General features: G+C 49.0%; 1 protein-coding gene across 1 annotated transcript in view; it reads left to right on the top strand.

Moving 5' to 3' along the window:
• The first annotated feature begins 12001 nt into the window (after window positions 1–12001).
• LOC144100310 (putative sodium-dependent multivitamin transporter) overlaps window positions 12002–14950 on the top strand; it is a 65440-nt gene continuing 62491 nt past the window's right edge. Inside the window, exon 1 of the mRNA XM_077633295.1 lies at window positions 12002–12186. Coding sequence (XP_077489421.1) covers window positions 12076–12186 — 111 coding nt within the window. The 5' untranslated portion in view covers window positions 12002–12075. The remainder of the gene's footprint in view (window positions 12187–14950) is intronic.

The raw sequence follows: 14950 nt of genomic DNA, 5'->3' as shown, positions 1-14950 counted from the left end.
ATGTGTAATGTGCGCCCAGTCAAAACACACTACAGGATTCTAAGCCAGAAAATGTCTGTAGTCTGCAGCCTTGTCGTATTTCGGTCATGTCTTCTGTGTGTGTCTTGTATTGTGTAGATAGTCTTGTCTTCTGTAGTTTGTCTTGTCTCGTGTAGTCTGTCTTGTCTTCTGTAGTCTGCCTTTTCTTGAGTAGTCTGTCTGCCTTGTGTAGTCCGTCTTTTCTTCTGTAGTCTGCCTTTTCTTGAGCAGTCTGTCTGCCTTGTGCAGTCTGTCTTGGCTGTTGTAGTATGTCTTGTCTTCAGTACATTGTCTTGTGTAGTGCCTCGTATGCTGTGTAGCAGTCGTTACTGTGCTGTTCTTGTGAAGTTAGTGCTCGCATGTTAAATACCCCAGGTGGTTGAAATTTCGGAGCCCTTCACTATCGGCATCTCTGATAGCCTGAGCCACTTTCGGACGTTAAAACCACATAAACCCATAAACATCGACACTGGTGGCTTGGTCCCTCTGCGCGAGCGCCCATACCGTGTCTCCGCCACTAACTACACATTTTTACAGATTTGCCTGTCTGGTTGGGTTTGAAGACTTATAATAAACTGCACATCTCCAACCAAAAATTGTAACTTTAACCCAACGTTTCGAATCCGACTCGGCTCCTTCATCAGGAGTGACTGAGGGCAGTAGTTAGCGTCTTTTCAGTATGAAAGGGGGGGGGGGGGGGGTCAAAGGAACGACCGCTGTGACGCGAAAGGCGCGGGGGAGGGGGTTTTGGCTGTTAGTCACCCTGGCGCACTGCAGGGAGGTGGTGAATGGCGACTTTTTTTCGTTGAGTTGAAGAGCGAAGTCCCTGGGCTCATACTGGGGGCAGGTTTCCTTTTCTGCGGTTGATATTGTTCGGGGTGGTTTGGATATGCCAGGATTCCAGAAGGAGCCTTTTGTGGTAATTTGTTTCGGTTCCGAGGATGCGGGTTTCTTCGAAGTTGATTCTATGGTCGGAGTCCTCGGAATGTTCGGCTAGTGGATTGCGTTCTCTTGCGAATTTGCGGACGTCGTTTTTATGTTGCCGAATTCTTTCTTTTGAAATTTTTGGTTTCGCCGATGTAGCTTGCGTCGCAGTCGGCGCTGGAATTTTGTAGACAATGCCTTGAGCTCTTTCTCTCGGCGGCCGGTCTTTGGGAACAGGTAGGCAAAGCGCAACAGTATTTGTGGGCTTGTGTGCAACCTGGAGACCCGATTTTTTCAGGATTCGGGGTGATGATCTCGCTGACACCACCGCCATAAGGTAAAGTGACGTATTTTGGCGGTGCCGTTGGTCTTTGTGCGTTGATTTCTTGACGATTGTTGTGTTTTTGACGTCGAATGGTATTTGAAAAAAGTCTTTTGGGTAGCCGTTCATGATGAGTTCTTTGAATATCGTGCGTTGTTCTTTTTTCTGTCAAGTTCTGTGCAGCAGTGTGTCTCAACTCTTCTGAACCGCGTCTTCTCCACTGATGCTTTATGGACTGTCGGGTGGTTCGAAGAGAAGTGGAGATACCGACCTGAGTGGGTGTGTTCGCGGTATACGAAGAATTAAAGGGTATTGTGGTTTCGGGGGACGAGGACGTCCAAAAACGGCAGGGAGTTTTCTTGTTCCACCTCTAGCGTGAACTGAAAGTCAGGTTCTACGGAGTTTAAATGACGAAGGAAATTTTGAGTCTCAGATCTTTTGATGACGGCGAAGCAGTCGTCGACATACCTGAGGAAAAAAATTTGGTTTTGGGTGGAATGGGTTGACGGCTCGTTGTTCGAAGTGTTCCGTGGTTAAATTCGCCATGACGACAGAGTTGGATGCCCCCATTGGTGTTCCTTTCACTCTTCGGTAAAATTCCCCGTTTGACGAGAAGTATGTGTTTGATAGGCACAACTCCAGGAGGCGGCACACATCATTTACACTCAGCGGGGTTCGTGCGCTCAGTGTGTCGTGGCGTTGTAGGGCGTCTCGGGTAGCGGTCACCGCACGTTTGTGAAAAGGGACACCACGTCGAAGGAGACAAGGCATTCGTCGGCCTCAAGGGTGGCTTGGGACACCAGTTCGATGAAGTGACTGGAATGACGGACATGGGTCGCTGTTTTTCCTGTGATTGGGGCTATGAGTTTGTGAAGGTATTCTGACAACGAGCTAAGAGGGGAACACCGGAAGTCGACAATCAGGCGCAAAGGGATCCCCGGTTTGTGGACTTTGGGCAGGCCGTAGAATGCTGGAGCCGATCTGTTGGTGCTCAATAACTGAAGGTAGATTTTTCGGAAGGTGGGGTGTTTTTGGAATACTTTTTGGGGGCGGTGGCGCCCCCACCCTGTAGCAGCGCTGCCCCCCTGTGGCGGCACTGCCACCCTGTGGCGGCGCCGCCACCCTGTGGCTGCGCTGCCACCATGTGGCTGCGCCGCCACGCTCTGACGTGGTTGGTCACGTGATGCGAAGCAGCTGCCGGAGGCGCGCCGTGGCTGATCACGTGGTACGTCACGTGGTTGGTCACGTGACCAAGTTCCACTAGGCCAGCTGTAGCTATCGCGTCACTCCAGGTTTAACAAAAGGTAAACCGCCGCCAATTTTTTTGTCCCCCGACGGCCCCAATGAACTTAATGACATGTGTTTCGGTTTCTGTAATGCTCCGGCTAAATTTTAGCGCTTGATGGACACTATTTTGCGCGGCCTGAAGTTGAAGTCATGCCTGTGCTATCTAGACAACATCGTGGTTTTTTCTCCCTGCTTCGGGACTCATCTGTCCCGGATCAAGCACGTCTTCACCTGCCTTACGGACGCCGGTGTGGAGCTCAACTCTAAAACGTGTCGCTTGCTGCTCGCGAATTTATCATTTGAGGCCACATTGTGTCAAAGGAGGGCGTCCGTTCCGACTCTCTCAAACTACGTGCTGTGACTGCGTTTCCAAAACCAACTTTTATTCAGGAAGTGCGCAACTTCCTACATCTCATTTACTACTTTTGGCGTTTTCTTCGCAACTTTCTGTGATTGTTGCCTCTAACTAAGCTCCTCAACAGCAATCTGGACATCTCGAGTTGGTCGCCCGCATGCCTCGTCGACTACAACATCTTGCGCATTCTCCTCATGGCACCACCCATCTTGTTCCACGTTTAGCCGCAAGCACCAACCGAAGTACACACGGACGCCAATAGTTTTGGTCTCAGTGCTGTGCTTGCTGAGCGCCGGTCTGGATTCGACGAATACGTAGTTAGTTACGCCAGCCGCACTCTCAAGAAAGCCGAATCCAACTACTCTGTCATGGAAAAAGAGTGCTTGGTCATCGCTTGGGCCCTCGGCAAACGTCGCCTTTACCTCTATGGCCGTACTTTTGATGCGACTACAGAGAAGCATGTCCTTTGTTGGCTTGCTTTGATAAAAAATCCCTCCGGCCGACTGGCTTGAAGGGCTCCCCGATTACAAAAATATACCATACGCGTCCTCTACCGGTCAGGCCTCAAACATCAGGACGCCGATGAAGTGCGCCGCTCCCGCTACCGGACGAGATTAGCAGCCTCCGCGTCCTGTAAGCCCCGGCACCTTAGTTAACCATTAGCGACTTGCCTTGAGAACAGCGTAAAGATAAATGGATAACCTGTCTTCTCGACTCAATTCATCTACGGTTCCAGCATCCAGCGCCCTTCGTCCATAAAGCTTCAAATTTTGCTATTTGCGATAACATTTTTTAACGGCGTAACTACAAGCCGGATGGTCAAAAATGGCTTTTCGTCATTCCATGACTGCTGCGTTCCCAAATCTGCACATATTTCTATGATGACCCGTGGTTTGTCGCGCCGGAATATTCAACACGTACTCTCGCATCCGTTTCAGGTATTACTGGTTCCGCATGTACAACTTCATCGTCAAGTATATCGGCTCATGCCCGGCTTTCCAACGCCGTAAGCAACAGCAACGCTGGCAATTTGCAGCCACTACCCTACCCGCCTCGCCCCTTCGACTGCATTGGAATCGATTTATACGGCCCTCTGGCATACAGTACTGCTGGCTACAGCTAAGTCATTGTTGCAGGTAAGTTGAAACCTCTGCGCTCCCGGTTGCTACAGCTCGTGACATAGCGTCGTTCATTTTGCAGCGTTTCATTCTTCGCCCTGTTGTAACTCAGGAAGCGTGGTGGGGCCGGAGAGGGGGCGAAGAAGATCGTACATGGGGTTACGAGGAAGACATCGAAAATTTTACACAACTATTTACAATATGTACACGTACACAGCAACCGAGAGTATCTCTCATTAAGAGAGTCTCGGTGAGAGGGAGCTTCTCGACCGTACTCGGTGCAGGGTTTTATAGCGTTTTCCTTCCCTGAAATTCATAGATGGAGGCTGCGCCTGGCGAGGATGGCGTGACCTGAAAAGTTCACTGTGACACTCATCACACACTCTCCTTGGGGAACACGCACCTGTCATGGGATGAGCTTGAGAGGAGGGCGCCATCTACTTCGCGCAGACACCGGAATGTCCACGAGTGGCGTTCCCACGGTTCGCAGGTGGTCGCACCTTTTCCTCACCAGTGCAAGGCCCAGGATGCACGCAAGGCCACGCGGGGTAGGGAAACCGCACGCCGTCAATCTCTTTTTTCAAGACGGATTCCGCTGTCAAACATGATGACTAGACCCAGCTGACCTCGAGGTCTTCTCGGGAAGATTATTTACGGCTGACTTTGGCAGCTATCAACGCCATGCAGATGAGGGTGCGCTGTCAGAGCTTTTCTGGTTTCTTTCTGGGAAGACTTGCTCTGGCCGCTGCCGTGACTATGCCAGAAGCCTACCCCGCGTCACCTTTACTGATTCATCGGCAGCCCGTGCGAAAGTCCGCTGCAGCCGCGCTGGTTTTCCCGCACGATGACGGCGAAACGTAAGAGCCTGCCCCGCCGGGCGAAGGAGATGCAGATGCACAGGGGAGTGCATCCGCCGTCCGGTGGAATGTCGCTCAAGGATGCTCTCACCCATCAGGCCTCCAGGCCTCTCATCGGCTGTCGATGTCCAGCTCTGGGAATTTCTCTGGGAGGCGAGCCGAATGGGACACAAAACGCTAAGCCGCACACAACAAAAGCAAGTGCCGTCTGCAAGGTACCTGTCCCGCCAGATAAAAAACGATGCAATTGTGTTGTACTCCAGAGATCCCTCTAAGTGAAGGCTAAAACTATACCATATTTTTATAAGCGAACTCGAAGTGCGCACCCGATGCAAATTTCAGGTGCTCGGACCTCTTCAGAGCGTTTGTCTCATCATGACAAAAGAAAAATTACAATTTGTCTGCAGTGGGTGTAGTCACGTTGATGATGATGATGATCAGGTCGGAATTACAGGAAAAGATCTCTGATGTTACCCGGGCAGGGGGGAATCACCCAAGAGGTTAGACAGAGGGAGTGAATTTGGCCTCAAGCTATTTCAAATTCGCAGTTATAACAGTCACCTATGTGGTCTTCCTTTCGTTCGGCGTGGCAAAAGACACGATACCTGCAGTAAATATGCAAAACTTGAACAGCAAAACCCGCAGAAAGAGTACCGTACTGCAAAACATAACACGTCGGAAAGACTAGCAGCTCTAGGAGCTCACGCCACGTACCTGAACTACAATGCCCAATAGAAGGTTCGCTTCGCGATCCGTGTCTGTGGACACTATCATCAAACAAACACTGCAGGAAACTTTACCTGCAAGAGCGCACAACAAACCAAACAAAATTGAAGCTCAATGCAATCTAGTTGCTCCCATGTGAAGGACTATGCAGCATTGGCTCATGAGTTAGTTCGCTGTGCTTCTGTTCATATGCGACACTCTCACCATGCGCAGCTTATCTTATGTGCAAGCGCATGCTACAGGACTATTTGCATCTTATCTATACGTAAGTGATGCCGGATAAAAAAGGACAAAATATAGCAAACTAAAGGGGGGGAGAGAGATTACAGCTCAAAAAGGAAATTACTGTTCATTCAGTGGTCATTTCCGTTATACTTACGTGCGCAACACTTACTTTACACGAAAATCAAGCGTTTTTAAAAGCTACATCATTACGGCAAGAACACATAATACAACAATGAGTGCACTAGGGTAATACAAGCAGGTACTTACAACAGTAAATACAAGAAGCACTTATTCATCGATCCCGCCATTCTTCAGCCGAGTCCTGCGCGGTCGCGGTCGGACAACCGCTCTATCAGCCGATTCTACACAAAAGCCGATGGGCTGATTAGTTCCGCCTCCACACGACGTACTTCCAGAGCCTGGGTATCGCCTCGGAAACTTAAAGCGAGAGGGGCGTTTCCTCCTCTCTCGGTTCCAGGCACGTCATGTCCCGCTCCCACTCGCGCTCTGCGGCTCCCTTCTGTGTGGCAGCCGCGCGCCCATCTTATCACGTCGCATGCGTCACATGTCCTATGACAACTCCTTCTGTGGTCCCACAATATAGCAGGTGGCTTACGCCCTGCATGCGTACACTTAGTCAACTTGGCCTTCATGCGACGTTTGTGAACTCTAAGCACCGCGGTGACAGTTTCGGGCAGTTACGCAGTTGGCTGGGCTTCAAACAGTAGAAGCCTGTTCAGCAAATTTTCGTTTTTAGCCCTACCATTCAATTTGCTTGCCTTTGCGCGGCGCTGTCTCCTTGAAACTCTCCTAGCGCATTTGTTCCGAGCGTCTCCGGTTATTGCGGTGCCCTGGCGTGTTAAGCTGCAGGCCCCATGTTCAGCTCAAAAGCTGAACCAGTGAATCCCAAAGGCTCGCCGCGTGCGGAATTTTTTTCGCCTAGCAAAAGCACCTGAGCCCTGCTGTCAGTGCCAGGTGACAGCTTCTCTGAAAATTCGGATGCTTCTGTGATTTTGCCTCTGCTCGATACCTACCAGAACCTTTATTGGCCGCCGCGATGGCTGAGTGGTTACGGCGCTCGGCTGCTGGCCCGAAAGACGCGGGTTCGATCCCGGCCGCGGCCGTCGAATTTCGATGGAGGCGAAATTCTAGAGGACCGTGTACTGTGCGATGTCAGTGCACGTTAAAGAACCCCAGGTGGTCGAAATTTCCGGAGACCTTCACTACCGCGTCCCTCATAGCCTGAGTCGCTTTGGGACGTTTAGCCCCCATGCACAAAACCAAGCCTCTGCTCGGTTCTTTATTTTTTAGCGTTCTGTCGGGGGCCGCTGTTACTCTGCCGTCTTCTATCTTCAAACAACGTTTCACGATTGTCTTAACACCTGCATTCTGATAAGATTTTTTGCTGCCTATCCTACCCTGAGCTGCCTAGGCGTCGACCTTCCATTTCAAGCATTTCTTTGTTGCCAGCGTGTCCAACTACACCTTCGCTAGTGCCTTGTTATGGTCGGCGGTGCTACAGTTTTTTTCGTTTGCATTTAGACATATAAACTCAGTCCTTGAAACACATGAAGTGGCAGTGCTTTTAGGGCTTACACCTGCCCTGTCTCTGCTCTCCTGAGCGACTGTTGTGTCTGTAGCTGACCAAGCAGGGTTCCTAGGCTGGTCGCTGATACTCTGATCGGAGCACTGCCCGGAGCCATGATTGCGACATTTGAAGATGGTCCCTATGCGAATGCCGAAGTTATGAAACAGCTCTTTTCGCTGTTTCGTAGTTGTGGACCACCTCGTCGGACAGGCGCGCTAATACGCCGCCGACGTCAGCAGGAAGGATGGACACCAACATTCCTGAGCAGTCATCCTTATCTAACTTCGCTTCTGCGCAAATCTGCTGGAAATTTGTGAGAAAGGTTAGGAAATTTTCCCCTCTTTTGAAAAATTTTTAACGAGCTATTGCTCTATGCTTATTCAGCCACTGAAGTTTACGCTTAAGTTCATGCGGCTCTCGTTTGCGTAGTGGCTCTAGCTCCGCCCATCTCTTGTTGCTGTTAGCCTCCGATTCTTTTTCTCCTTCTTCACGAAACCTTCGTCTGTCCTGATGCTCAAGAAGAAATTGCTGCCCTTTCTCCTGACGAAGCCTTCGTCTTTCTTTGTTGCTCAAGAAGAAATTGCTTTTCTTTCTGCTGAATAAGCACATATCTTTCCGGTTGCTCAAGAAGAAATTGCTTCTCTTTCTCCTGACGAAGCATTCGTCTTTCCTGTTGCTCAAGAAGAAAACCCTTCTCTTTCTCCTGACGAAGCATTCGTCTTTCCTATTGCTCAAGAAGAAATTGCTTCTCTTTCTCCTGGCGAAGCCTTCGTCTGTCTTGTTGCTCAAGAAGAAACTGCTTTTCTTTCTCATGATGAAGCCATAGTCTTTCTTGCTGCTCAAGAAGTCGTCCCTTCTATGTTTCATGAATCCTCTCCGAGGAATAGCCTGCTTTCTTCACTGTCACCTCTTCCACCCACACAGCGTACAAAATCACATCTCTCCGTTTAGTGGGGCCTTCTGGGATACCCAGTCCTTATAGAATATCCAGCAGGTACTCTACCTTGAACCTCTCCATCGCGGATAACACTTTGTGCCGTTAATTCTCGCTAAGCACAAGCCTAAGCTTGAAGCGTACATAACGTAAAACTGCCTAAATTTTATTTCCTCCCAGAGAACCCAAGATCCACTCCCAGCATCTGTTTGTGCCAATGCGGTCTGGCGAAACGAGTGGCAAACATCGGGCGCTCACCCTGCCGAGCTCTAGCCGACCCGTTATTCCCGTAGCTGCAGGGAGCCGTTGAAGCCGGTGACCTGACCTGGACATCCCATAGCTGCCATCCTGTTGTTAGGACTCAGGTAGCGTGGTTGGGCTGGAGAGCAGACGAAGGTCAGAGGCGGGGCTACGAGGAAGACACTGAAAATTTTATACAGCTATATACATTGTGTACACACGCAGAGAAACTGAGTGTGCCTCTCAGTTAAATTGTCTCGGTGAGGCGCCGCTTCTCAGCAGTGCTCGGCGCCGAGTTTTATAGGCTTTTCTTTCCCTGAAATCCCCAGGTGGAGGCCGGGCATGGGGAAGAAGGCGTGCCCTGAAAAGTGCACTGTGGCACAATTATACACTTTTTCCTTGAGAACATGCCCCAGTCACGTGTTAAGCTTCAGAAGAGGATTCCCTCGACGTCGCGCAGACATCGGAAGGTTCACGAGTGGCGTTCCCCCTGTTTGCAGGTGGTCGCACTTGTTCCGCATCAGTGCTAGGGCCCGGACACGCGCAAGGCCACGCGGGGTAAGGAAACCGCTCGCCGTCAACTTATCGTTTGAAGACGCATACTGCTGTCAGTCATGATTACTGGACCCTGCTGACCCCCGAGTACTCTCAGCAAGGTCATTTACGGCTGTCCTTGGCAGCTATCTTCGTAATGTAGATAAGGGTGCACTGGCAAAGCTGTTCTGGCTGCTTTCAGGGGAGGCTTACTGTCGCCGCTGCTGTGGCTATGCTGGAGGTCGTCCCCGCGTCGCCTTTACTGACTCATCGGCAGCCCGTGGAAAGGTACCTTGTAGCCGCACCACTTTTCCCACACGACGAAGGTGGAGCGTAAGAGCCCCGGTGCTCCTGGTGAATTCTTCACTTACAGGGGACGCGTTTTCTTATCTGACATCGTTAAGCTCTGCTCGCCGAATGCAATATAATTCAACGGACTTGTACTGCCTACCATCTACAAAGAAATGGTCTAACCTAACGCTTTAATCACACCCTAAATGTCATGCTGGCCATGTACGCCGCTGCCAACTAGGCGAATTAGGGCCTCGTTCTACCCTTTATAACGTACACCTGTAACACTGCTACGCAGTCTACCATAGGGCTCTGTCCGCTTTTTTTTTGTACGGCCGCTATCCATCCCCTCCCCTAGACAAAGTTCTTCCCTACCGCCCTGCCGCATCAATTGTAGAGCTGTCTCTGAAGCTTCCCTACACACAGAAGACTGCCGCCAGATTGCACGGTCGCTCACGACAGACGCTCAGAGGCGCCACAAACACCACCATGACGACAATTAGCTGGAACCTGCCTTCTCACCCGGTTCATTCTTGTGGCTCTTGATACCCTCTAGTACTCCTGACCTGTCTAAGAAGCTTACTTCCAAATATCATGACCCCTACCGCGTTCCGGAGCGCACACCCCCGTCAACTACTTTATCGAGCGACTCATGCCCTGTGCCGATCTCCGCCGGCGTGGCCGTGAGACTGTGCACGTTCAACGTCTCAAACTCTATTACGACCCGGTCTTGTTTTCGGCATCAGGAGTCGCAAGGATGGCTTTTTTCCTCCCCGGGGCCATGATAAAGAAGAAGGGTATTAGCGCAGTCACATTGCCATGCTCCGAGCGAGGCCCTGCTGAGCCTGACGACGGCGGACCACCGCTGTTTTCGTCGACCTGAGCGTCACCAAATAAACTACCGTTACTCGAAGCAAGATTTTCTAGGGCGCTTTTGGAAAAAATTCCCGGCGCCAGAATGAAGAAACGTCCGCATCGAGACGTCATTCCTGACGCAGGCCCAATACAAATAACCTCCTCCGCTTGACGCCTCCCTCGAGCCGGTGTGAGCATGCTTCTATTTTCGGCTGCACAATAGCGAACTATTGGTGCTCCATGCTGGTAGACTTACCGTCTATATCCGCTGTGATGGCAATGGCCATTACGTGACTCAGTGTCCGAGACCGACTTCCTCATTGGAGAAGCCTACTTCGGCAGCTGCCGACTTTCACGCGATAGTATCTGCTCAACGAGACAGCCTGCTGCGGCAGCTGCCACCTTTCATCACGCATTTCATATCACGCATTACATTCTCTCCATTTTGCATTAGTTCACTGTCATCTCACTGACTGGACTCTTGAGTGCGGTGACCTTTATGAAAGTGACATTACATTATCTCCATTTTGCATTAGTTCACTCTCATCTCATTGACGGGACTCTTGGGTGCGGTAACCCTTATCAAAATGGCCTATCTTCTGTCCAGCACATAGAAAATTCAAACCATGCTAATGATCAGGCCATTACACTTAAGCTTGAATATTTCACTGCACGAAAGTAATAATTTATCCATTCATAACTTTCCTCCTTGAGTCGTTGCTATGTTCTTTAAAGTTGGAAGCAATCAAATAACTTACGTTTCAGTTGATCATGACCTAAAATAATCAATATGGCAATTGGTGCGCGACAAAAAATTCTCCCTGCCCCACTCTGTCACTAATTACAGTGGAATCACGTTTTTGTTAGCAGCTGTTAAATATTTGAGTACTTGCCATTCTCAAAGAAGCATTGTATGTCTTTGCTAAGTTAAAATATTAGTTAAATGTTTTCTTTTAGATACTAACCGGTTGCCACTACATTGTTTTCCTGCGTTCTTTCGTTAATAATGCGACAGCATTTAGGTTTTGGTCTTGAAGTTTCCGGTTCCTTCTTTACGAAATTCTATCATTGGTCGTTCATAACCCTCGTGAACGATTTCACCGACCCTTGAATGCTAAACGCAATAATAGGATTATGCCTCCACGTGTAGTGCAATTACACCAGGTGATTGTAAGAAATGTATGTCATGTGGTGCGAACCTCGCGTGTTATTGCAAGCATTTGCAGCTGATGGTCGCCATAGCAGTATATGCACAGTCAGCTTACTTTTTGTTTTTCTATTTTGTAAGCAACGCTTGGCAATCCATTTGACACCAGCTGTGCTCTACCGCAGGAAACATTTTCCTCTCCAAGCGGAGGCGCACCGCATTCGGAAGAAAATAAAGAGAAAACGGAAAGGTGTACGACCAACGAGCAGGTGGTGTAGGTTTTTCCGCTCTCTCTAAGCGCCTCTGCTCACAAATTAGATGTCAAAGTGGAGTTTTTATTGCGAATCGTACCATGGAAAACTGTGGGTAAAACATGCCGACCAGCTGAACGATGTGCAACGCTCGCAGTTCTATTACGTTGGAGTGGAAGAGAATCATCTGAGTGCTTTTAAACAGATGACGACACTTTCTGCAACGTTTGAAGCCATTGGCTGTATCGGTGGAACACAAAACGGCGCGTAACTGGCAGCAAAGCTTTCATGCTATCTATAGACGTGCTACATTCGTCGTCGATGTGAGAGTGTAGCCAAAAGTATCTTCATTCAGGCATTTAACTGAGCGGGGCTCTAAATAGAAAGCTCGCCTCGCACTTTAATGTCGCCGACGAAGACTTTAGACGCTGCCGATTATGCCGTGTTTGGTGTGCTCACCATTCTAGGCTACGCAACCGGCCTCTACTTCTCGTTTGCCAAATCTAGACACAAGGTACGTTTCTGCATAGTTTGAGTCATTCTCTCAACGTTCCTATCGCAGTGCTCTGCGCACTGCTTATATGAAAGACATGTTGATTACTGCTTGCCTTTTGACGTCAAAGTCTTCATTAGGAGCTATACATGAAAGACGTCTCAGACTGAAATTACTGCTTCAAATGCCTTTCTTTAGACGGACACATAACACAGTGACGAGAGCGGGGAGGCCTTGGGGTTTCAGCATCAACCTCGCATGCAGGAAGTGATGAAAGTAGATGACAATAACTAAAAGAAAGGAGACAGAAGTTTCTGCTCTAACGCGACAGTCTTGTTTACAATGAGGTATATAAGAGAAGAATCGGTTGTTAAATGCAGCCCAAAAAAGAATCCAGGCATCTGGCGTATATCAGAAGCAAATTGCCGTCGTTACGATTAAGCGTTAGCGTTGTCGTCTGTGTAATAAATGATTCAGAAAGAACCGCGAATTTTTCTTCAATACTTTTTAAGATTACTTGTGTCTCTTCCTGATTATATTTTGTGTGCTCTTCCTTTTGGTCGGCGCGAGCTACTTTCGCCACGTACCATCCCGACCAGACAGAAGTCCGTCAGACTTGAGAATTAACGTGGGAAACGCTGGGCTCGATACCGAATGTCAATGGGCAGGCACTGGTTTCGCCGCCTGGTGCTAGGCTTTTTAAAGTGAAATCCTGCCAAAAGGGTCTTTGGTCAGCCCAATCCAAAGCCAGGGCGACCATAGCCAATAGTTTTCGAAAAATCCATGGCGCTACAAGTACTACGTATACTTGTGGCACTGCAAAAACAACTAGCCCGGCAACATACGTTACCATAGGAAACAGGTCTACGTCCACGCTTCAGTAGTCTTGGCACATCGAAGAATAAGAATGAGGGCACCTGCTGACGACGCCAACATTGTAGTGCGCTCGTACTTTCGTTATCGGGAAAGAATTAGGCATCTGCACTTTAGAAGCAGCTTCCTGTTGCTAAACCGGTGGCGACAACACGAGAAGAAACACAGACACCGACTAGATACATACAGGCATCCTTACTCAAAAAGCTGGTCCTCTTCTTCTAAGATGGCGCAAAGAAACTGCTGCAACGGTTTAAGAACTGCAGAAGCACTTGGAGCCTTATCATACCAAGGGTGTTCTTGGAAAGAAGGGTATTCTGAACAGTAATTTTAATGCCATCTTGTCCGTTTTATATTTGGGATAGGGGAAAAGAGTGGGCGGTTTCAAAGCTCGCGGCGTATGCATTTGTTTCTGCCTGAGCTCGCTCCCAACGGGCATATATCCTTGACATCAATGCTGAGCAGGAAATATGAACTAGAGAGTTTCGTATAATGTCGTAGTTTCCGCCTGGTATTGTTTAAGGGGGCTGAACTGTGGTGAGATTTGCTTTCCGTTGTTTCTGCGGCTGTATTTCTTACTGATCGAAGAGAGATTTCAATGCGCTGCTCTTACGGTGTGTATGCCGAGTCATTTTTAGACAAAGTGCCATCACTTCACGCAGGTGCGCATAGGTTACCGTCCAGGTGGGTGCTTTGTATGCAAAGGTATGCTAATGAACCATAGCTAGAGACAGGTATATAACAGCGGTAACAATTTTTCAAACAGTTCAGTACGTATACATTGCAAGACGCTTTCAAATTTTACGAGAGAAACGACATGTATCGAATAATTCCTCAAGTTGTAATCTGAAAGTGGATTAGCTTGCCGTGCTTAAACTGTGTCAGGTCTTACAAATACATTTATGACAAAAACGAAGGTTGCTTCAAGTTTCTGTGAATAGCCCGGCGGTATGGCTGAATTTTTTATGACGTGCTTCTGACATTGTCGAACAAATGTAGAAACAGCGCTAAATTTGACACAAAACATAAACCACACCGAAAGACAGACAGGACGGGCGCTGACTCCAACTGCGCTTATTGAAAGCCACATGTTGCATATGTTCCACCAACTAGCTCAGCAGGAGGAGCTGTTAAACGTGCTTCTGAGTACGACTCAGCGGATACAGGTCACCGCCGCCGCAGCAGCGTTTCAAAGGTGGCGTCAAAAAAAAAAATCTACTCTTTCTTATTCCCGACAAGTGACGATGCGGACAAGTAACAATTAATAGCGGCTTCCTGAAGGCTTTAAAAGAGACACTTTTTCTTTTCACCGTAGCAGTTTCGCGATCAAATGGGCTGCGGCATTCTCATGGAGTGAAGGGACACTCACTGCTGGAGGAGCTCTCTAGCAGAACGCTGCTCCTTCTCCAGTTTTTTAGAGCGAGAGTTATTATTAGCTGTTCAAACCGCGAGATCTCGAGCCAGCTATGCCCGCTTCACTATCAGATGTGAGGAGAGCATGAAACTGCGCTCACAACCGCATCCGGGCACGAACAGGACCGAGCCATCACGTGTTGCTATGTTCGTGCTGGCTAGATACTTCTCAATACACATCACCATTACTACCATCTTACAGCCGTGCCTTAAGCGCCAAGAAGAGGATGTCGTCCTCGAGTTTTTTCCGTGTTCAAGACACTCTTGGTGAAGCGTGTTATCTGGAGAGAGGGGCACCACACGTGCCAGCTGCAGTAAAGAAGGAGTCTGCTGTGGCACAGTATATGCACACGGGCGTGAGAGATGAAGCCAGCTGTGGGTTGCTTCCAGAGAGTGTGGTTTGACCCATAGCCATATGGAACGATTAGCAAGGGTGCAGTTAATTTCGAGTAAAGTGATGGATGACTGATCGATCGATGTTGGTTATCGACAGATCGAG

The sequence above is a fragment of the Amblyomma americanum genome, chromosome 8 (assembly GCF_052857255.1).
Source record: "Amblyomma americanum isolate KBUSLIRL-KWMA chromosome 8, ASM5285725v1, whole genome shotgun sequence".
NCBI lineage: Eukaryota > Metazoa > Arthropoda > Arachnida > Ixodida > Ixodidae > Amblyomma > Amblyomma americanum.
This window is presented reverse-complemented; position numbering and strand designations above follow the sequence as displayed.